This window comes from Salvelinus alpinus, chromosome 29 (assembly GCF_045679555.1).
Source record: "Salvelinus alpinus chromosome 29, SLU_Salpinus.1, whole genome shotgun sequence".
In the NCBI taxonomy this organism is placed as follows: Eukaryota; Metazoa; Chordata; class Actinopteri; order Salmoniformes; family Salmonidae; genus Salvelinus; species Salvelinus alpinus.
The window spans coordinates 35,600,454-35,624,746 of NC_092114.1; the positions used below are offsets into that span (position 1 = coordinate 35,600,454).

A 24,293-nucleotide genomic window follows, 5' to 3' on the forward strand; every position below is an offset into this window, starting at 1 on the left:
GGGTTTGACCCACATCAAATTACCCAGCAGCCATTTTAGAATGCCATTTCCAAAACAACAACAAAAAACATCTGGCAGTTTAAATCGATTACATCTTGAAAAAGGACAGGCACGTGTTTTGTTTAGGTTTACACCTTTTCTGAAAGTAAATATGGTCAACCATGACCAGAAAATGTTTAAATGGCCATGAGCCAGCCATCATTAGCACTATTGGTCATAACAATGTGTACCTAGGCGAACAGTGAGCGTGCTCACCGACTAGCTGTAACTTTGTTAATACGTTATTTGAGTTAAGCAAAAGAGTTTAACGAGGACATATCTTATTACCAACAATAGCGAAGCGGGCATTGTGACGTAGCACAGTGGGCTGGGAATAGGATGTTGTTCGGAAGGTGAGTTGGTGCTCATTAGAATGAATAGGAGCTGGCAGGGTGAAAAATGCCCTAAAATAAAGCCTGTTTTTTTCGCGATAACTTCAAAATGATGGCAAACGGATGGTAATATTATGAATCTGGGTTCCACGGCAGATGCAATGAACTAGTTTGTATCAGAAAAGCGTTAAAAATGTAATGTGTCCAGTTTACTCTTGATGCTGGCATCGGCTGTAGCTGAGCTTCTAACGTTTGCTAAATCCATCTCCTTGTTTTGAATCCTCTTGGCTATATTCTGGTTGAAACATGTCTGGTTGACTCACCATGTAGATAATAGATGCTCCATCGAATTTGTGACGATGAGAGAAACCACTTGAAGCCATTGTGTCTGGCCAGTTCTTTCAGGTTTGCCCAAAGAATTGTTCTTCGATGAGGTTTAATGGCGGTTGGCATCCAATATGTTGCATTACAGCCACCTACTAGACTGGAGAACAACTCCCTTATACTATGCTTGAAATAATAAACAAATACCCTACCATATGACACTACACTCATAAAAAACTAAAAATAACACCACCCTACTCCGCTATTTATTCCTACCTCAAGCCATCAATCTGAAAGGATGGGACATCGCCACTTAACACACCCTGTAAATCTTCTCCCACACCCAAATACCTCTGCAGCTGACACCACAACCTCCATTTTCTGTGACTTACGTTCCATCCCTGCAGTACAGTTGATAACCATTAGTATAAATGCTAAAATATACGTTTTATCTATATATACGTTTTATCTATAATTTCTCTTCGTATGAGAAGGATTAAAAAGGATTTGCCAGTAGATTGTCAACTTGATTCATGATAATAACTGCTAGCTAAGATGTTGACATGATCAGTCCAATCAAAGCTACTGTACATATAACGTGTTTTGACGTCATTTTATCTGTGACCAAGGACCTTGAGCCTTCTTGGGTCGGCACATCTAATGTAACTCTATGGCAGCACCCAAGGGGCTAGAATTTTCTAGCTCTCCCCTTAGACTTGGCGTTGACGTAGTGTCCCCATGAGTGACATAACACTGAGCCAATCGCAGCGCAGTGCTCTGTAATTTCTGCTGGCTTGCCCCACCACCACAGAAAGCACTGAGCTAGGCTGAAACACCTGCATTTTGGAGCTGCCTTACTCAAGAAAAAAAAAAGAGACCATGTTGGTATGCAGCTTTATTAACTCAATGATATACATATCTGTTACGTTGTTTGCAAACTGATGTGACACGTTAATGCCAAAATATCATGCAAAACAGGCAAGCAAAAAATGTGGGGCTCAAAACAGGTGTGGCTCTGCTCCACCTGCCCTGAATGACAGGTCGCCACTGCACCTGAGCCGTCATAGTGTATCATTTTTGTATGTATTTTTATTTAACTAGGCAAGTCAGTTAAGAACAAATTCTTATTTACAATGACGGCCTACCAAAAGGCCTCGTGGGGACTGGGGCTTGGATTAAAAATTAAAAATAAAACAATATATCAAAACACACATCACGACAAGAGATACAACACTAAATAGAGACCTAAGACAGCAACATAACATGGTATCATTCAGCCTCACGAACCCTGACCTGCCTTCCTTCTGGGCAAGGAAGGCAGGTCTCGCACATCTCGCTGTTCTAGAAATGACTCGGACATTATGAAAACAAGCCCAGATGAGCCGTGGGCTTGAATGGGGCAGCTAGCTCACGCCCGGGAGGCAGTCGGTTACAAAACAAATGCAATCAATTTTCACCCGGTACACAACTTTTTTTTATTGGTGCATTACTTTTTCTTATCCTGAAAGCATACTGAGGTGACTTACCTCTGTCTCTTCTTTATAATATGTTTCTGAAAAGGTTTCAACAATATTGCCAACAAGAAACTCACTTGCCTATGAGTATGAAGATTCCACATTGTTATTTGCAACGTTGGGGGGTTTCTGAGATAATACCATGCCATCACAACTACTAGTAGTGTCACAGTCAGCAGTTTGGGAGGAGCTAATGGTCAATAAAACGTTACAAGACATTGAGGCATGTGCATTGCTCTGTTAATTCATAGTTGAAATAGTCTCTGTCCCAACAGCTCTTAGATTCCAGTAAACTCTTCAGCCAAAGATGGCTCATCTTCAAGCACTTTTTAAATATGTGGACGAACACCAGGAGCTATACATTGAGGTAGGATTTTCTCACTACTTGAATTATAATGCATTTAGTCATGTAACGTTATTACTATCTCTGACTTGACTGAGTTTAGTAATGCATTTGCTAGCCATAGTAATATTTTAGCCAAAACATTACTTTCCAGGTGAATCTCATATTAAATGATTTAACAAAATTCTTAATCATCAGAAGGACTTATTAAAATCCTAGCCTGGCATGCCTAGGCTATTGATTTCACTTCTCCAACCCCTTTAGATCACAAGAGTAGCAAGAACTGACATGGTAGCACAACCTAGTCTCAGAGCATTTCATATTATTCTGTGCGTAAATCCGAGACTTCTTATGATATGGTATGTTACGTTTTGTATGGTATGTATTAATTTGTGGATGTCCATCACCCATTTCGTATATGTTACGAATTTGCAAAACGTATATTTTACGAGTTTGCTAAACGTATGATATTTTACAAATTCTAGCCAGCTGGCTAATGTTAGCTAGGCTATGGGTTAAGTTTAGGAGTTAGGTTAAAGGGTTGAGGTTAGGGGAAGGGTTAGCTAACATGCCAAGTAGTTGCAAAGTAGCTAAAAAAGTAGTAAGTATTTGAAAAGTTTCTAATTAGATAAAATGCTAAAGTTGTCTGTGATGAGATTTGAACTTGCAAACTTTGGGTTGCTAGACGTTTGCGTTATACATCCTCCCTGACCAACCACCCTACTTTCGTTTTTGCCTTAACCATACCAAACGTAACATATATTAATCACAATATTATACCTATACTCTATTAGACCAGGCTGGGTAGCAAAAACACCAGCACATAAGATAGGACACCAGGGTATTAGCTTTAGTGCCTAAGACTCCACTTCCTTGCCACTATAACAGTCATGTGCTTGTGGCTTTTCCTATTAATACACTTGAACAAGTATAGAGCAGGGACCTCACAATATTATACCTATACTTAGGTGCCAATATGATATGTATTGCGATTCTCACAATTCAATATATATTGCTATTCAATACTGTGATTTCTATTGCGATTTGACGTTCCAAGCATATTGCTGCAGAGGGATGAGCGAGCCATGAGAACTAGTTCTGATCAGTCATGGAAATTTAAAGTGCTGAAAACAAATTTGCTCCATATTTAAAAATATGGAGAACCAGCTATGAAGGAAAAATACTGGCGTTTGGTTGCAGGTACAGCCAACTAGTGCAAAAATAATATCCCAATATGTAACAATTTCCTCCCCCCATCACTAAACAAATACCGATCTGAATGTGTCCTATTAGTTAAACATTTTTAATTTAACCTTTTAACTAACTAGGCAAGTCAGTTAAGAACACATTCTTATTTATAATGATGGCCTACCAGGGAACAGTGGGTTAACTGCCTTGTTCAGCTTGGGAATTAGATCCAGCATATTTTCCGGTTACTGGCCCAACGCTCTAACCACTAGGCTACCTGCCGCCCCTGTAAATTGTCGTGGAAATTCATGCTGAGAGAGACCTGGACAACCATCTTCAAACAATAATCTTTATTTAATATCGATTTAATTATTGCAATAATGAAGCTGGTCGACACACACCATAGTGTGTGTTGCCGAGAGCTTAACATTTACAGAAATGCAGAGTTCTTTTATATAGTAGATCTAAAAATCCTTAGTCATGGCAGGTTCCCCCCCTCCCATGCAGATTGGGGCATCATAAGCCCACTCTGCACGGGGGTTGTTGTCTTAGTTTCCCAGATGCTAGGATGATTTAGAGACTATGAAGGATTGTTCTAAATTCTTCCAGGCTATCTATCTCGGTTACACCCACCACATCCTGTCTATGGAATGCAGTCTAACTCATTTGTCACCTCAAGCCATCTCTAGTGACGCATACACCCAGATTAGCTGCAGGGAATATAAACCATCCCTTCACAGCATTAATATAACAGAAATGTCTTACTATTTGCAAAGTATTAATTGTTAACTATTAATATCAAACAAATCAGGTAAATATGTCATTTTTCTCTGTGTTCCTTGATTATTACCACTAACATGAACTGATTGCGTATGAAATTGGCTTGAAAGCCTCTGTCAATTGAAAATGTATTTATATTGGCATGACAAAAATGTGTGTTGCGTAAGCAACAATGTTGAACAATTCATCATAGCATAGCCTACATTTATAAAACAATCAGAATTGGGTCTAATGTTCATCTCGCTCTCTCTGTCCTGCTATCTCTATCCTCTCTGCATTTAGCGTCTTGCCCAATGGGTTGCTGTGCAGAGTGTGTCCGCCTGGCCGGAGAAGCGAGGGGAGATCAAGAAGATGATGGAGATGGCAGCCAAGGACATTGAGAAGCTAGGGGGCACGGTGGAAATGGTAGACATTGGCAAACAAAAGGTAGGCCTTTGCACTATGTGCCTTGATACAGTGCCTTCAGAAAGCATTCATACACCTTGACTTATTCCACATTTCGTTGTTACAGCCTGAATTCAATACCCCATAATGACAAATTGAAAACATGTTTTTAGAAATGTTTGCAAATTTATTGAAAATAAAATACAGAAATATCCAATTTACATAAGTATCCACACCCCAGAGTCCATACATGTTATAATCACATTTGGCAGCAATGGATTGTACAATATTTGCATTATTCTTTTTAAACTTCTTCAAGCCCTGTCATGTTGTTGATCATCGCTAGACAGCCATTTCCAAGTCTTGCCAGAGATTTTCAAGCGGATTTAAGTCAAAACTGTAACTAGGCCACTCAGGAACATTCAATGTCGTCTTGCTAACTTTGTTTATGAAATAAATGAAATTAGTATGTAATTGTTCTTATTTGTTCACTCAGGTTCCCTTTATCAACTATTAGGTTTTGGTTGAAGGTCTAACATTCATTATCAAAAATATTCAAAAGTAGAGAATGAATAAAGGAGCAAATACTTTATCACAGCACTAACATTTTGAGTAAACTGCAACCCATCAAATGAAATGCAACTGTTCCCTTGACTTTCATGGATGTAAATCATTTACCCTAGGGTCTTTACTCACTTAGTCCTCTTCATCCCTGTGGAGCATGAGAGGCTTCCAGGAAAGAACACTGCTGCCGATCCTCTGACTGGACTCAGACCCCCTTCAACCCTGACTGCTTTGCAGTATCACTGGTTCTTAAATCTGTCTCCTTCCCTTCTTCTTTTACCTGGTCATTTCTTTCATGTTGGTGCAATGAAGGCGAAGAGGAAAATATGGATTTTTAGACCATTGAGAATGAAACCCTTTTTATATTTGGCCCCTCTTGCCCCCTCAGCTTCCCTCCGGAGAGGAGATCCCCTTGCCACCCATCGTCCTTGGCTGCTTGGGCTCTGACCCGAGCAAGAAGACGGTGTGCATCTACGGCCACCTGGACGTCCAGCCAGCCGCAATCGGCGACGGTTGGGACACAGAGCCCTTCACGCTGGTGGAGAAAGATGGTGAGAGCAGCTATTTCAAAGCACCTAAAAGAGAACAGTGCTGAAACATCAAAATCCATGCCAACATTGAGATTTGGACTTTGATGTTTCAGTGTTCTCTTTTTTTGGGGAAATATGTTTCTGATTTGCATTTCTCCTTGCATCAGCTTATAGGTGTCATGATTTCTGTTGGTTCTTGACTTGTGAAATATAGGCTTATGGCTTTGATTTAGTTTTATAATTAATTTTATCAAAAACCATTCCTACATGACATCATGCTGCATGATTACTGAATCAAAAATAAAATCTGCTAACAGACTGCAGTTGTATGTGGCACACCTTTTAATAATTTCGCTGCTAGTCTATGAAAGCTGCAGGACACACTGTATGCAAGGTGTAAAGAGCTATGAAGGCAAGGCTTGCCCATAATTGAGTATGTGGTATGTTGTTCTTAAGCCCTTTAGACATGCCCTGGACTATTGGCTATTATCTGCATGTTTTCCAAAAGTCTGCACCAATTAAACTGAAGACTCCAAACTACAGGTTACATGGGTGGCAGTCAAGGCTGTGATCAGTGTCACTCTCATTCAAATGGGTTTAAAATGATTGCATGAAATTAGTGTTTGATAAGGAACTTTCCTCAATGGTCCACCAATCAATCACCTGTCTGTAAAATGGGGCGGTAGGGTAGCCTAGTGGTTAGAGTGTTGGACTAGCAGCCGAAAGGTTGCAAGTTCGAATCCCCGAGCTGACAAGATACAACTCTGTCGATTTTAAGGCAGTTCCTAGGCCGTCAAATCTGTCGAACCCACTGTTCCTAGGCATTGAAAATAAGAATTTGTTCTTAACTGACTTGCCTAGTTAAATAAAGGTAATATATATATATGTTCCTTACTGGAAACCTAGTGTTGTTCCTATCAAGTCTGTCCAAGTGAGACACAAATCATTCTGTTTTGATGTTTTGGCCTGTGGTTGCACAACATCCTGGTCGCCTTTCTGGTGACATTTGAGTTAGAATTGAATTGTGAAAAGTGCCATTTGTGTGGATACATTGAATTTTTATAGACTTTTTTTACATCAACATTTTATTAGCATATCATTGGAAGGACATATGTGTCAGTTATGCTATGTGGCAGTCAGCTATGTTGCTGTATACATGTCAGTGTGTCAAATGCAGAGATGTGTAAGCAGCACTTTCCTTTCACGCCGACACACTTTTCTGGATCAAAATGGGACTTAGGTGGTGGGAGCGTGGCCATGGGCGAGGCCAATGCTGCGGTCGCCTTTCTGCTGGCCGCAGTGACAAAATGTAGCTATTTTAAAGCACATTTCCTGCAATTCTACAGATTTTGCCATGGCATATGTTATCTGAGTGACTCAAACATTATCAATGGGGGCCCCATGCCATGACAAAAATGTTAGATTCCCTGACTGTCTAGTTTTTATTTTGGTGATTGTTAGTTCTCAAAGATTATCTTATAAAAACAATATATATTTTGTCCATTATCTTTTCTACATACTTTATCTGGTTTAAGTCGTTGAAGTTTACACACAGTCATTTTCTATCCCTAAAATGACCCCCCCCCCCGTCAGGTGACTGTTACCGCCGAAGACTTTTCTATGCCAACAAAACCCTGTTGATGTCTTGTGACAGTTGCTAAATCCTCATTTCCTTCCTTTGGCTCTTGATGTGTTTCACAGGGAAGCTAGTAATGCATTTTTTCTTTCCTTTTAGTAGCATTCTCCCCATTTTATTTTATTGGCCTATAATGATATCTGTTAAATGACTATAGGCTAAAATAGTTTTCAAAGATAATATAGTAGATCATTATCATTGCTATATATATATTTTTAATGGTTTTATTCATTGGCGTTTAGATTGAAGTCATTTTTTTACTAAGACACCTACGGCTTGCAGATTGCGTAAATTGTCATCATAAAAAACATAATCAGCAACTTAATCCGCTGCAGGGAAGCTCTATGGCCGAGGCTCGACAGACGACAAGGGCCCAGTGTTGGCCTGGTTCAACTGCATTGAGGGCTACCAAAAGATCCAACAGGTAAGACACAGCACCACGACTTGATAAGTACCACTCACTCAAGCTTGCCCAGGACAAAGAAAAACCCATTGGATTGTGTTTTCAAAACAGTTTTAGTACATGGGCTCTTTTCTTGGTTAGGCACCTAATAACAAGCCTATAACCAAGCAAGGTTAAAAGGACTTGTTGATATGTCAGCTCCATGGTAAAAAGCCTCTTGGCTTGAAGACTTTTCGTCTCAATGATTACAGTTGATCACATCAGTGTTGTCAGCAGCACGGCCGTCCAAAGTCCTCAAGTCATTTTTATCCCCTGTCATCAGCGTTTAATGATTGAGCTGACCTACATGTTATACTAGCTCCCTGACATCGTAACTATTTGAGGTACAGCCAGAGGAGGATGGGCCTCCCCTCTGAGTCTTATTCCTCCTCTAGATCGTTTTTTGGGGTGTAGGCACTTTGTGACAATGATGTTTGAAAGCTAGGGCTATATACATTTTAATTGAATGATTTGATGATCTCTATTTGTCATAAAATTTAAGCACATGACTGAAGAAGTTGAAGTAGTCTTTTGTCAGCCCCAACAGTGACATTCATTTCGAGGCTTTAATAGTTTGTGGTTAATAGAAAACAAATGAAAAAGACATCTCTACCTGGTTGTAACGGAGACCAGTTGGTTGTAATCGGTCATGTGATGTTTTCTCAACAACAACAAAGCATTTTACAACCAGAAAATAGTGCTGTATTTTGCCCGCTGAGATACTCATCCATGCCTCTCATGAAAACAGGAGCTTCCGATCAACATCAAGTTCTGCTTCGAGGGCATGGAGGAATCGGGCTCGGAGGGCCTGGACGAGCTGGTGTTCGCCCGCAAAGACACCTTCCTGAAGGACGTGGATTACGTATGCATCTCAGACAACTACTGGCTGGGCAAGACCAAACCCTGCATTACCTATGGACTGAGGGGGATCTGCTACTTCTTCATTGAGGTGAGCCCATAGAGTTAGAAAAATCTAGAGGGTGCAATTATCACAATAAACAGTTATTGCATGGGTCATAAAATCAAATAAAATTTTATTGGTCACATACATGTGTTTTGCAGATGTTATTGCATGTGTAGCGAAATGCTTGTGTTTCTAGCTCCAACCGTGCAGTAATATCTAACAATTTCACAACGTATACCTAATACACACATCTAAGTAAAAGAATGGAATTAAGAATATATAAATATATGGATGACCAATGTCAGAGCGGCATAGAATAAGATACATTAGGATATAATAGAATACAGTATATACATATGAGATGAGTAATGCAAGATATGTAAACATTATTAAAGTGACTAGTGTTCCATTGTACACTGCTCAAAAAGATAAAGGGAACACTTAAACAACACAATGTAACTCCAAGTCAATCACACTTCTGTGAAATCAAACTGTCCACTTAGGAAGCAACACTGATTGACAATAAATTTCACATGCTGTTGTGTAAATGGAATAGACAACAGGTGGAAATTATAGGCAATTAGCAAGACACCCCCAATAAAGGAGTGGTTCTGCAGGTGGTGACCACAGACCACTTCTCAGTTCCTATGCTTCCTGGCTGATGTTTTGGTCACTTTTGAATGCTGGCGGTGCTTTCACTCTAGTGGTAGCATGAGACAGAGTCTACAACCCACACAAGTGGCTCAGGTAGTGCAGCTCATCCAGGATGGCACATCAATGTGAGCTGTGGCAAGAAGGTTTGCTGTGTCTGTCAGCGTAGTGTCCAGAGCATGGAGGCGCTACCAGGAGACAGGCCAGTACATCAGGAGACATGGAGGAGGCCGTAGGAGGGCAACAACCCAGCAGGCGGACCGCTACCTCCGCCTTTGTGCAAGGAGGAGTAGGTGGAGCACTGCCAGAGCCCTGCAAAATGACCTCCAGCAGGCCACAAATGTGCATGTGTCTGCTCAAACGGTCAGAAACAGACTCCATGAGGGTGGTATGAGGGCCCGACGTCCACAGGTGGGGGTTGTGCTTACAGCCCAACACCGTGCAGGACGTTTGGCATTTGCCAGAGAACACCAAGATTGGCAAATTTGCCACTGGCGCCCTGTGCTCTTCACAGATGAAAGCAGGTTCACACTGAGCAAATGTGACAGACGTGACAGTCTGGAGACGCCGTGGAGAACGTTCTGCTGCCTGCAACATCCTCCAGCATGACCGGTTTGGCGATGGGTCAGTCATGGTGTGGGGTGGCATTTCTTTGGGGGGCCGCACAGCCCTCCATGGGCTCGCCAGAGGTAGCCTGACTGCCATTAGGTACCGAGATGAGATCCTCAGACCCCTTGTGAGACCATATGCTGGTGCGGTTGGCCCTGGGTTCCTCCTAATGCAAGACAATGCTAGACCTCATGTGGCTGGAGTGTCAGCAGTTCCTGCAAGAGGAAGGCATTGATGCTATGGACTGGCCCGCCCGTTCCCCAGACCTGAATCCAATTGAGCACATCTGGGACATCATGTCTCGCTCCATCCACCAACGCCACGTTGCACCACAGACTGTCCAGGAGTTGGCGGATGCTTTAGTCCAGGTCTGGGAGGAGATCCCTCAGGAGACCATCCGCCACCTCATCAGGAGCATGCCCAGGCGTTGTAGGGAGGTCATACAGGCACGTGGAGGCCACACACACTACTGAGCCTAATTTTGACTTGTTTTAAGGACATTACATCAAAGTTGGATCAGCCTGTAGTGTGGTTTTCCACTTTAATTTTGAGTGTGACTCCAAATCCAGACCTCCATGGGTTGATACATTTGATTTCCATTGATAATTTTTGTGTGATTTTGTTGTCAGCACGTTCAACTATGTAAAGAAAAAAGTATTTAATAAGAATAGTTCATTCATTCAGATCTAGGATGTGTTATTTTAGTGTTCCCTTTATTTTTTTGAGCAGTGTATATAGGCAGCAGCTTCTAATGTGCTAGTAATGGCTATTTAACAATCTGATGACCTTGAGATAGAAGCTGTTTTTCAGTCTCTCGGTCCCAGCTTTAATGCACCTGTACTGACCTTACCTTCTGGATTATAGTGGGGTGAACAGGCAGTGGCTCGAGTGGTTGTTGTCCTTGATGATCTTTTTGGCCTTCCTGTGACATCGGGTGCTGTAGGTGTCCTGGAGGGCAGGTAGTTTTCCCCCGGTGATGTGGATAGGGGGGTGTTCCCTCTGCTGTTCCCTGAAGTCCACGATCATCTCCTTTGTTTTGTTGACGTTGAGTGAGAGGCTATTTTCCTGGTACCACACTCCCAGAGCCCTCACCTCCTCCCTGTAGGCTGTCTCGTTATTGTTGGTAATCAAGCCTACTACTGTTGTGTCGTCTGCGAACTTGATGATTGAGTTGGAGGCGTGCTTGGCCACGCAGTCATGGGTGAACAGGGCGTACAGGAGGGGGCTGAGCACGCACCCTTGTGGGGCCCCAGTGTGGAGGAGGTGTTTTCTACCTTCACCACCTAGGGGCGGCCCGTCAGGAAGTCCAGGACCCGTTGCACAGGGCGGGGTTCAGACCAAGGTCCTCGAGTTTAATGATGAGCTTGGAGGGTACTAGTATGTTGAATGCTGAGCTATAGTCAATGAACAGCATTCTTACATAGGTATTCCTCTTGTCCAGATGGGATAGGGCATTGTGCATTATGATGGCGAGTGCATCGTCTGTGGATCTATTATGGCGTTAAGCAATTTGAAGTGGGTCTAGGGTGACATGATCCTTTGACTAGTCTCTCAAAGCACTTCATGATGACAGAAGTGAGTGCACGGGCGATAGTCATTTAGTTAAGTTACCTTTGCTTTCTTGGGTACAGGAACAATGGTGGCCATCTTGAAGCATGTGGGGACAGCAGACTGGGATAGGGAGAGATTGAATATGTACGTAAACACTCCAGCCAGCTGGCCTGCGCATGCTCTGAGGACGCAGCTAGGGATGCCGTCTGGGCCGGCAGCCTTGCAAGGGTTAACACGCTTAAATGTCTTACTCACGTCGGCCATGGAGAAGGAGAGCCCACAGTCCTTGGTAGCGGGCTGCGTCGGTGGCACTGTGTTATCCTCAAAGCGGGCGAAGAAGGAATTTAGCTTGTCCGGAAGCAAGACGTTGGTGTCCCCGACATGTCTGGTTTTCCCTTTGTAGTCTATGATTGTCTGTAGACCCTGCCACATACGTCTCATGTCTGAGCCATTGAATTGCGACTCAAACAGGCAAAACGTCAGTATAGAGACAAAGTTGATTGCCTTGCGGAGGGAATAACTACACTGTGTGTATTCTGCCATATTCCCAGTCACCTTGCCATGGTTAAATGCGGTGGTTTGCGCTTTAAGTTTTGTGGGAATGCTGCCATCTATCCACGGTTACTGGTTAGGGTAGGTTTTAATAGTCAGTGGGTACAACATAATTTCCTGAAACTCCGTCACCGTAGCAACTCACTCACCGTATCAGTATATTTGTCAATATTATTCTCGGAAGCTACCCAGAACATATCTCAGTCCGTGTGATCAAAAGAAGCGTGGATTACGATTTTTATTTTTTTCCAGACCAGCGTTGAATAGTCCTTAGCACGGGTATTTCCTGTTTGAGTTTCTGCCTATCGGAAGGGAGGAGCAAAATGGAGTCGTGGTCAGATTTGACGAAAGGAGGGCGGGGAGGGCCTAGTCCTGCTTTAAATGAAATAACCTTGTTTTGTCAGATGGAGTGCTGTGACAAGGACCTCCATTCTGGGGTGTTTGGAGGCTCGGTCCATGAAGCCATGACCGACCTCATTGCACTTTTGGGTGAGTTGAATCAGGTGTGCTGGAATAGAATTATCATAGAGATATGTAGGTATGAAATGATTTGATAGGTATAACAATAGGTTTGTAGCCCTCTGATAGAATCAAATAAAATGCTTGAATGAAGTCTACAAAGTGCCTAGGAGGTTCTATAGGGACTGGGGGTTGTAGGACTAAGGTTTGTTTCCGGACAGGGCATAAGATATCTCTGCGGGGTTCATAATGCACCAAACAAAAGAAAACGGACTGAAACTGGGTGGGATTAGTTTTCTTTTCTTGCTGCAAAATGAAATCCGACCACTGGTGTGTCCTCCTTCAGGCTCCCTAGTGGACAAGAAGGGGAAGATCCTGGTCCCGGGGATGTACGAGGAAGTGACCAATGTCACTGACGAGGAGAAGAAACTGTACGAGAAGATCGACTTTGACATGGTGGAGTACGCCAAGGACATCGGAGCTGGGAAGCTCCTACACGACACCAAGGTATGGAGAGCATGTCCCTGTTCGAATACTACAGAAATGAAAAATTCCTCTTTATATTCTACCTCCCTTGAATCAATCACTGATCTTAATTGGTTGGTTTGGGGAAAGTAATAGGTTGCTAACCATGCTCTCACTTATCCAATGTGCTTATGTATGCATTTCTGAAGAATTCAAACGGGGCCAATGTCTGAAATTACAAATAACTAGATTTAAAAGCAATGCTGGTTGATTCTCAGTCATTTGTAAGTGATTCATTCCCAACATTATCTGGTTCATAATGTCATTTTCCCTTTCCTTTGACCCTCGTCTGCAGGAGGCTATCCTGATGCACCGCTGGAGGTACCCCTCCCTCTCTCTGCATGGCATCGAGGGGGCCTTCTCTGACGTGGGTGCCAAGACCGTCATTCCCCGCAAGGTCATTGGCAAGTTCTCCATCCGCCTGGTCCCTGACATGGACCCCAAAGTGGTGGAGAAACAGGTAGAAACCTCCTAGAATTTAGGTAGAACTCAACTCTATGATCAGGTTTTTAGATACTTTCCTCGTCTTTTTAAGTGCAGATCTAGGATCAGTTCCCCCTACTTCAAATCCTAACATCTCAGCAAGTTAGGCTGACATATGAACAGTGGTAAAGGTAGATAAGCAAATAAGTTCAATTTTTCTAGGATCAGGTCTTTAGGCCATTTCGTGTTTAATTAAAGGTGTTATTGAATAAGCACATTACATGTTCTCCATTGTTGGATGAAATAATAGTGGAGAAACATCATACCCCAGTGGTCAGTTCCTTACATTTCAATTCATTCTCAAGCATTAGATCCATCTATTAGTGGTTCCAAATAGAGGGCTGCATCCCCGTCATTTTTCATGCTGCGGTCAGACAGACGACTTTGGGATGAACATATCTTTGTTGTCCCGAATATTATTTGTATGTGTTAGCCTTAGCCTAACGATTGTATTAAAACATATTTTTCACATTATTCACACACTTAGAATTCACTGCTTCAACTTCAGTAGCCTTACCTCTCTTCTCCTAGGTGGGCGTGCCTACATGGGCGGAGAATCATGTGGCAGTTAACTTAAATATGAAATTAACTTAACCAACGTGAGTCGAGGTACAATCAACACATTTAATCATAATTGAAAAGGAAAATGCCTTTTTATTTTCAGTAAGTATTACCCATTTTAGAAAATAAATCTTGATCATGGAAAGAAGTGGAGTGCGCTCAACCAACGTGAGTCGAGGTGCAATCAACAAATTTGATCATTGTAAAGGAAAATTCCTTTTCATTTTCAATAAGTATTGATTACCCATTTATTTGCCTATGGCTGCAAATCACCCCCCCCTAAAAAGTACTGTAGGCTATGTCCTATATGCAAAAGTAGCAACAGTCGCTTTCATCATTCTTGTTGCTTCAACATCTGATCTCATACATGTGAGATCAGGTGCGCATGTGGTCTTAATTAAATAGAGTAGGCTATAGTCTACGCATGGGCGGAGAAGCACGGGGCAGTTGTCTATCCAATTAAATTGATTCCTAAATATGATTAGGCTATAGGTTACTACATTGCCTAGAAATAAATATTGATCACCCATATTTCTCCATCTGAGAATCTCCACAATTCTAAAAGGTAGAGAGAAAGTGCAAGTCTCCAACTCTGCTCTCTTCAAACTACATCTAGCATTTTGGCTGATATAGCCCAGTAATACAGATAACCTAATATAATTGGTCATGTAATAATCTCTGGTAATTTAACATATTTCTTAAATTATTTTTGCGCATTTGATATTGCTTATAGGGCACGGAATTGCTGGGACTACGGCTGGCAAGTGAGCTGTGTCACATACGCCTAAAATAACAATGCAGGATTGCGGTTGGGTTTGGGACCAGTTCTTGCGGTAGCGGGTCGGAGTCGGACAGAAAGCCACCTGGTGCATGCGGGGTGGGGTAACTTTTTTTTGGTTACTATACCAACAACAAATGTTTACCCCTGAAGTACCCTCTCATGTGCATTTTACCAGTAGGCCTATGGTCTCATGAGTCTTCTCAAGTACCTCCTGTGGATAGGCCAAGTACCCCCAGAGGTCCTCGTACCCCTGGTTTGGAACCACTGGTCTATTAGCCTGTAGTGCTGACATTTATTTTTCGTTTTTTAAACAACCAATTGACTCAGTCAGATCAATTGACCGAACTGTGCAATGTAGTAGGGAGTTGTAAACTCAGCAAAAAAAGAAATGTCATTTTCAGAACCCTATCTTTCAAAGATAATTTGTAAAAAGTCTAATAACTTGACAGATCTTCATTGTAAAAGGTTTAAAAATTGTTTCCCATGCTTGTTCAATGAACCGTAAACCATTAATGAACATGCACCTGTGGATCGGTTGTTAAGACACTAACAGCTTACAGACGGTAGGTCACAGTTATGAAAACCTAGGACACTAAAGAAGCCTTTCTACTGACTCTGAAAAACACCAAAAGAAAGATGCCCAGGGTCCCTGCTCATCTGCGTGAACGTGCCTTACGCATGCTGCAAGGAGGCATGAGGACTGCAGATGTGCCCAAGGAAATAAATTTCAATGTCCGTACTGTGAGACACCTAAGACAGCACTACAGGGAGACAGGATGGACAGCTGATTGTCCTCGGAGTGGCAGACCACGTGTAACAACACATGCACAGGATCGGTACATCCGAACATCACAACTGCGGGACAGGTACAGGATGGCAACAACAACTGCCGGAGTTACACCAGGAACGCACAATCCCTCCATCAGTGCTCAGACTATCCGTAATAGGCTGAGAGAGGCTGGACTGAGGGCTTATAGGCCTGATGTAAGGCAGGTCCTCACCAGACATCACCGGCTACAACGTTGCCTATGGGCACAAACCCACCGTCGCTGGACCAGACAGGACTGGCAAAAAGTGCTCTTCACTGACGAGTCGCAGTTTTGTCTCATGTTACGTTCCCCAGTTTTCTGTGTTGTGGTATGTATTTGAGTGTGTGTTTCAGGAGATAGCTTCCTGAGTTCTCCATGGCTAATTGATAATTGGAGAGCTGACCACGCCCCCTCGTCAAGAAGCAGCTGACACTAATTACCTTTGCCACCTGAGGAATATAAAAGCCAGTGTTCTGTTCAGGAAAAGAGATCTTTTTTGGAGGGAGAGAAATCATTAGAGAGAGAAGATTTTGGAAAGATTGGAGAGAGAGATCCTTGCTTGAGAATTTGATTGTGATAAAGTGTTGGTTGTTTCTCAGAGATTTGGTATGTACTATATAAGTTGTTGCTGAGGGAGCTGATTGGTTATGTCTTATGTGTTATAGGACGCACTGTTTTGATTATTGAAATTGTTTGTTAATAATTGTTCTGTTTCATTTGTTCCCAGGGGGGAAGGAGAAGGCACTTTGGGAGTGCTTAGGCAAGAGGCCCGCGGGCATACATATACCCGTAGTATATTCATTGTCTAGGCACACTAGGTAAGACCTGGGCGGACCACCCCCTGTATTTTGGTTAGGGCACCAGGTGGTGCTAAGATAGGTAAGTAGTGGGTAGGCAGGTTAGATAGGAAAGGGGGAAGTTTTGATATTTACTTTCTTTGCTTTGGTTCCGTCCAGCCCCTTTTCCCCATATTACCGTAAGGAAATAAATCCTAGTAACGGTAAAATCTGCCTTTGTCGTCCTTACTCACGCCTACAGTCCATACCTCTTACGCTTCACAGGGAGTTGAGTTGCAGCAGGGAGTTGCGTTCCCTCTTCTCAGAGGCGTGCGTAACATCTCACCAGGGGTGATGTCGGATTTGCGTTTATCGTCGAAGGAATGAGCGTTACACCGAGGCCTGTACTCTGGAGCGGGATTGATTTGGAGGTGGAGGGTCCGTCATGGTCTGGGGCGGTGTGTCACAGCATCATTGGACTGAGCTTGTTGTCATTGCAGGCAATCTCAACACTGTGCGTTACAGGGAAGACATCCTCCTCCCTTATGTGGTACCCTCCTGCAGGCTCATCCTGACATGACCCTCCAGCATGACAAGGCCACCAGCCATACTGCGCGTTCTGTGTGTGATTTCCTGCAAGACAGGAATGTCAGTGTTCTGCCATGAACAGCGAAGAGCCCGGATCTCAATCCCATTGAGCACGTCTGGGACCTGTTGGATCGGAGGGTGAGGGCTAGGGCAATTCCCCCCAGAAATGTCCGGGAACTTGCAGCTGCCTTGATGGAAGAGTGGGGTAACATCTCAGAGCAAGAACTGGCAAATCTGGTGCAGTCAATGAGGAGGAGATGCACTGCAGTACTTAATGCAGCTGGTGGCCACACCAGATACTGACTGTTAATTTTGATTTTGACCCCCCCTTTGTTCAGGGGCACATTATTCAATTTCTGTTAGTCACGTGTCTGTGGAACTTGTTCAGTTTATGTCTCAGTTGTTGAATCTTGTTATGTTCATACAAATATTTACACATGTTAAGTTTGCTGAAAATAAATGCAGTTGACAGTGAGAGGATTTTTTGTTGTTGTTGCTGAGTTTAGTTAACAGGCCAATATTCTACATAATTTGCACAGAAAACTTGGTAAAAAACTACAATGGTCATAATCCATTGTTCTCTTACTTGTTTGGTCTGTGTTTGTTTTATGCCTGGTACATAAAAGAGACAGAAGAATGCGCGATCGGATCGAGAGGAATAGAGAGCAGTTGCTTCGCAAGGCATCTGTACGTGAAAATACATCATCTAAGTGATTGATAGTTGGTATTCAGCAGTCCTAAAAGTATGCCTTAATTTCTTAGAATTACTAAAATAGTTATTTTGTCAGACTGCATAGGCAGCAGCTCTATCGAGGAGATGATTACTTGGAATGAGTCATCAAAGGTAATATATGCAATCACTGAAATATATATATTTTTAAAGTAATGTGAATAAATTATGGTTTAGTGATTTTTATTTATTTGTATTTATTATGGATCCACATTAGCTGCTGCTACTCTTCCTAGGGTCCAGCAAAATTACGTCAGTTATAATATATATATTTTTTTAAACATTACAATACATTCACAACAGATTTCACAACATCTACAGTTGAAGTTGCAAGTACATACACCTTAGCCAAATACATTTAAACCCAGTATTTCACAATTCCTGACATTCAATCCTAGTGAAAATTCCCTATCTTAGGTCAGTTAGGATCAACACTTTATTTTAAGAATGTGAAATGTCAGAATAATAGAGAGAATGATGGATTTATTTAAGCTTTTATTTCTTTCATCACATTCCCAGTGGGTCAGAATATTACATACACTCAATTAGTGTTTGGTAGCATTGCCTTTAAATTGTTTATCTTGGGTCAAACGTTTCGGGTAGCCTTCCACAAGCTTCCCATGATAAGGACATTTTGGCCCATCCCTCCTGACAGAGCTGGTGTAACTGAGTCAGGTTTGTAAGCCTCCTTGCTCGCACATGCTTTTTCAGTTCTGCCCACACATTTTCTATAGGATTGAGGTCAGGGCTTTGTGATGGCCACTCCAATACCTTGACTTTGTTGTCCTTAAGCCATTTTGCCACAACTTTGGAAGTATGCTTGTGGTCATTGTCCATTTGGAAGACCCATTTGCGACCAAGCTTTAACTTCCTGACTGATGTCTTGAGATGTTGCTTCAATATATCCACCAATTTTTTTCCCCTCATGATGCCATCTATTATGTGAAGTGCCCCAGTCCCTCCTGCAGCAAAGCACCCCCACAACATGATGCTGCCACCCCCGTGCTTCACGGTTGGGATGGTGTTCTTCGGCTTGCAAGCCTCCCCCTTTTTCCACCAAACATAACGATGGTCATTATGGCCAAACAGTTCTATTTTGTTTCATCAGACCAGAGGACATTTCTCCAAAAAGTATGATCTTTGTCCCCATGTGCAGTTGCAAACCGTAGTCTGGCTTTTTTATGGCGGTTTTGGAGCAGTGGCTTCTTTCTTGCTGAGCGACCTTTCAGGTTCTGTCGATATAGGACTCGTTTTACTGTGGATATACATACTTTTGTACATGTGTATTTCTTTTCATTACTGTTTATATAATATTTTATCTCAATGAGACTTTAATATGAAGGTCAAAACATATTTAAAAATATATATATTATCCTCTCCCATCAAGGTTACTGGCCACCTGGAGAAGAAGTTTGCTGAACTAGAGAGTCCCAACAAGCTCAAGGTGCACATCGGCCACGGGGCCAAAGCCTGGGTGTCCGACTTCAACCATCCCCATTACATGGCTGGTAGAAAGGCCATGAAGACAGGTGTGTGGACACACAGGCAAACCCTCTCTCTCTCACACACACACACACTGGTCTTACTTAAATATTTATAATAACATGTTGAGCAATAATGTCGGTCTCCCTCTTTTCCACAGTGTTCGGTGTGGAACCTGACCTGACGCGGGAAGGCTGCAGCATCCCAGTCACCCTGACCTTCCAGGAAGCCATCGGCCGCAACGTCATGCTGCTGCCCATGGGCTCGTCTGATGACGGAGCACACTCCCAGAACGAGAAATTCAACAGGTTGGCTGCCACAATAGTTTTTTTATCTATACTATGTCTGGAATGTTTACCATGGGACAGCGCACAAGATTTGACACACATACACCACACGCTGAGGTCCTGGACTTGACTCTGAGCCATAACTAACACTTAACTCAGTTAAATCAGGTGTGTCACCGCTGGGCTGGAACACAAACTTGCTCACCTGATGATTCCCCCCAGGAACTGTATTTAAGAACACTGCTCTATTGACAACACATTTCTATAAACCACAACCACGTATCAGGACTATAAGCAGCAGGTAGCCTAGCGGTTAGAGCATTGAGCCAGTAACCAAAAGGTCGATAGTTCAAATCCCAGAGACAACAAGGTAAAACATCTGCCGACGTGCCCTTGAGCAAGGCGCTTAACCCAAATTGCTCCTGGCCGTGACCCTACTCTCTGAGGGTGTCTCAGGGGGAGTTGGGATATGCAAAAAAACACATTTCCCATTTAAAATACACACTTGTACATGTGTGAAATATAAGCACCCATCTAAATAGTATTATTATTATTAGCATTGTCACGTAATCTACAGTGTTTTCCACTACCGTCGGCTATTCAGACGATTAATAGACTCATTTTCAGCCAGGTACTTTATCCACTTAAATTAACTGGGTTACTTTTTAATTCGCTAATCAAAAAAGTCTGCCAAGCCTTCTCCCTCTACAACTGCAAAAATCACTGAAGCTGGAGACTCTTATCTCCCTCACTAGCTTTAAGCACCAGCTGTCAGAGCAGCTCACAGATCACTGCACCTGTAAAAAGCCCATCCAACTACCTCATCCCCATACTGTATTTATTTATCTTGCTCCTTTAGACCCCAGTATCTCTACTTGCACATTCATCTTCTGCACATCGATCACTCCAGTGTTTAATTGGTATGTTGTAATTACTTCGCCACCATGGCATATTTATTGCCTTACCTCCCTTCTCTTACCTCATTTGCACTCACTGTATATAGACTTTTTCTACTGTATTATTGACTGTATGTTTGTTTATTCCATGTGTAACTCCGTGTTGTTGTATGTGTCGAACTGCTTTGCTTTATCTTGGCCAGGTCGCAGTTGCAAATGAGAACTTGTTCTCAACTGGCCAACCTGGTTAAATAAAGGTGAAATATATATATATTTTTTAAATGAAAGATATGCATCTTCTTGTGATCTATTGATAGGACCGGTGCTTGTCAGTCAAAGTGAACGATGACAGGGCAACACTGCTGGTTTGAGTCTGCTGTTTAAAAAAATAAATATATATTTCACCTTAATTTAACCAGGTAGGCTAGTTGAGAACAAGTTCTCATTTACAACTGCAACCTGGCCAAGATAAAGCAAAGCAGTGTGACACAGACAACAACACAGAGTTACATATGGAATAAACAAACATACAGTCAATAACACAATAGAAAAAAGTCTATATACAGTATGTGCAAATGGTGTGAGGAGGTAGGCAATAAATAGGCCATAGTAGCGAAGTAATTACAATTTAGCAAGTTAACTGGAGTGATAGATGTGCAGATGATGATGTGCAAGTAGAAATACTGGTGTGCAAAAAAGTAAATAAAAACAATATGGGGATGAGGTAGGTAGATGGGCTATTTACAGATGGGCTGTGTACAGCTGCAACGATCGGTAAGCTGCTCAGATAGCTGATGCTTAAAGTTAGTGAGGGAGATATAAGTCGAGGGAGATATATTCGTTCCAGTCATTGGCAGCAGAGAACTGGTTAGGAAAGGCGGCCAAAGGAGGTGTTGGCTTTGGGGATGATCAGTGAGATATACCTGCTGGAGCGCGTGCTACGGGTGGATGTTGTTATGGTGACCAGTGAGCTGAGATCAGGCGGAGCTTTACCTAGCAAAGACTTATAGATGACCTGGAGCCAGTGGATCTGGCGACGAATATGTAGCGAGGGCCAGCTGACGAGAGCATACAGGTCGCAGTGGTGGGTGGTATATGTGGCTTTGGTGACAAAATGGATGGCACTGTGAAAGACTGCATCCAATTTGCTGAGTAGAGTGTTGGAGGCTGTTTTGTAAATTACATTGCTGAAGTCAAGGATCGGTAGAATAGTCAGTTTTACGAGGGTATCTTTGGCAGCGTGAGTGAAGAAGGCTTTGTTGCGAAATAGGAAGCCGATTCTAGATTTCATTTTGGATTGGAGATGTTTAATATGAGTCTGGAAGGAGAGTTTACAGTCTAGCCAGACACCTAGGTATTTGTAGTTGTCCACATATTCTAAGTCAGAACCGTCCAGAGTAGTGATGCTAGTTGGGCGGGTGGGTGCGGGCAGCGATCGGTTGAAAAGCATGCATTTAGTTTTACTAGCGTTTTAAGAGCAGTTGGAGGCCACGGAAGGAGTGTTGTATGGCATTGACGCTCGTTTGGAGGTTTGTTAACAGTGTCCAAAGAAGGGCCAGATGTATACAGAATAGTGTCGGCCCGAGAATTGAACCCTGTGGTACTCCAATAGAGACTGCCAGAGGTCCGGACAACAGGCCCTCCGAGTTGACACACTGAACTCTATCTGAGAAGTAGTTGGTGAACGAGGCGAGGCAGTCATTTGAGAAACCAAGGCTGTTGAGTCTGCCGATAAGAATACGGACTCAACACATTAACACGGGCCTGGGGCCAGTCAAAAACATGTCCGGACAGTGAATTTCATCAGTAACTTTTCAGCACATTTTTGCATTCCAGTTCAACATTTACCTGCTCTGTCGCAGTCTACCATTAGAAGACTACATGAGTAAATGTCATGCTATTTGTATTTGAGCAATATGATAGGCAGATCATTCAAGCACCACAATGCTGCCACAAGTCACAACTTCTGGAGCAGTACATGAGTTGATGCATACACAAGCTGTCCAGAGCAAAAAAAGTGCCTATCAATATTCTCACTGAATTTCTTTCTTTCAAGGAAAGTGATTTACAAAAGTAAACCTTCAATAGTGGACATACTAGCAATATGCTGGCCACTGTTGATAGTCTACAAAAAGAAACCTACCGTTCCTCTTAGCTATCCTATTGTAGCCATTTCGATGTCTCGTTTGGAACGTTTGTCTTAAAGGGGCAGTGTCCTTTTTTCAAATCTTCTCAATGACATACTTTAGAAACAAAAATTAATACAATGCAATGCTAAAGAATAGAGTAATGACTTGCATTGCTAAATTATATTACACAGCTTTTTAATACATTCTCAATTTGGCTGGCTACTCCATGTGCTTGTGGAAAACACTGGATCTGTGGTACGTCTTGTTGTTTAATTCAGTGATGTACACATTTATGTAAGTGTATATGAATATATGTCTATGGTTTACTTTCAGGACAAACTACATCCAGGGCATCAAGATGCTCGGCGCATATTTCCACGAGGTCTCCCAGTTGGAGTAAATGAACTAGCCAGACCTGAGTGAGATGTGTCCTTCCACCTCCAGAACTGTGGACCCAACTGTTTAGTTTTCTATCCAATGCAAGTTTCATAATGTTTTCCTTGAACTGCTGCTGCTGTACAGCAAAATGGAGCCTTGAAGATCTTCGTTAGTCATTTGTAATTTCGTCTTCCATCAAGAAGATAAGTAGAGGAAAATAATATAAAAGTATTGTACTGTAGAAGCGCCATCGTATAGCGTCATCTACTGAATCGGAGTGTTCTACACTAGATCTAAACCAAACTCGAAGGAAGCGTGAACAGTATACCCCATTACACTTCCATGTTGTGGTGTATTTATGAATGCGCTAACAGACAACCGTACACCTACAGAATACACACTCCTTTCCTCCATTTGGGGGACTTGGAGATGATTTTATACCTGATTATTTTCTATCTTAAGATGTTAGCTTGTTTGGGAAACCTCCAACTGTAATGGAAAAAAGCACACCATCTTCAACTCCTATTTTATTCCTGTTTTAGATATTATGGGTAATCATTTATGAAGCAGAACACTGCAGTATGTCTTAAAACATGAGTAGAACAGAGAAATACACACATAGGACATAGCCATAGACATCTGCAGATATTGGAGGCATATGGAAGTATTTGAAGTGATGACAATAACTCAATACTTTTGCATTACGTTGAATATTACAGTATACAAAATCGCTTCTTGATTTATCCATTCAAGGTTCTCTTAACTGGAGCTTGACTTGACTTGTGTATGCATCTATTTTCTCCCTTGTCACAAGCCAATATATTCAATAAATCATAACATCAGTCTGTCTTTTATCATGCTTCCAATATCTTGAATTCCCACGTCATGCCAAAGAAAACTTCAATCAATACATTTCAAATGTGATTTCGCCTTTTATTTTCTACGGTTTTACAAGTGTAATGTGACAATGACCCTTCCCACTGGGCACACTGGTTGAATCAATGTTGTTTTTTGAGTGCGAACCCATTACACCTTTTTGTTTGTCTGAATTTGCAGGTTTTACGCA

At 42.3% G+C, this 24,293-nt stretch overlaps 1 protein-coding gene across 1 annotated transcript; it reads left to right on the forward strand.

Moving 5' to 3' along the window:
* Positions 1–2,074: 2,074 nt before the first annotated feature.
* Positions 2,075–24,081, forward strand: LOC139558588 (cytosolic non-specific dipeptidase-like). Its single transcript, XM_071373804.1, has 11 exons — positions 2,075–2,576; positions 4,803–4,946; positions 5,857–6,019; positions 7,970–8,058; positions 8,825–9,025; positions 12,748–12,832; positions 13,149–13,309; positions 13,623–13,787; positions 19,443–19,584; positions 19,698–19,845; positions 23,183–24,081. The coding sequence occupies exons 1-11, from the start codon at positions 2,517–2,519 to the stop codon at positions 23,247–23,249; spliced, it is 1,425 nt and encodes a 474-aa protein (XP_071229905.1). The 5' UTR covers positions 2,075–2,516; the 3' UTR covers positions 23,250–24,081.
* Positions 24,082–24,293: the final 212 nt, after the last annotated feature.

Excerpts from the sequence above, each read along its gene's own strand:
- LOC139558588 (XM_071373804.1), top strand. The coding sequence starts at position 2,517 with ATGGCTCATCTTCAAGCACTTTTTAAATATGTGGACGAACACCAGGAG. Across the intron at positions 6,020-7,969 it reads CACGCTGGTGGAGAAAGATG|GGAAGCTCTATGGCCGAGGC; the intron begins GTGAGAGCAGCT and ends AATCCGCTGCAG. Across the intron at positions 12,833-13,148 it reads CGACCTCATTGCACTTTTGG|GCTCCCTAGTGGACAAGAAG; the intron begins GTGAGTTGAATC and ends GTCCTCCTTCAG.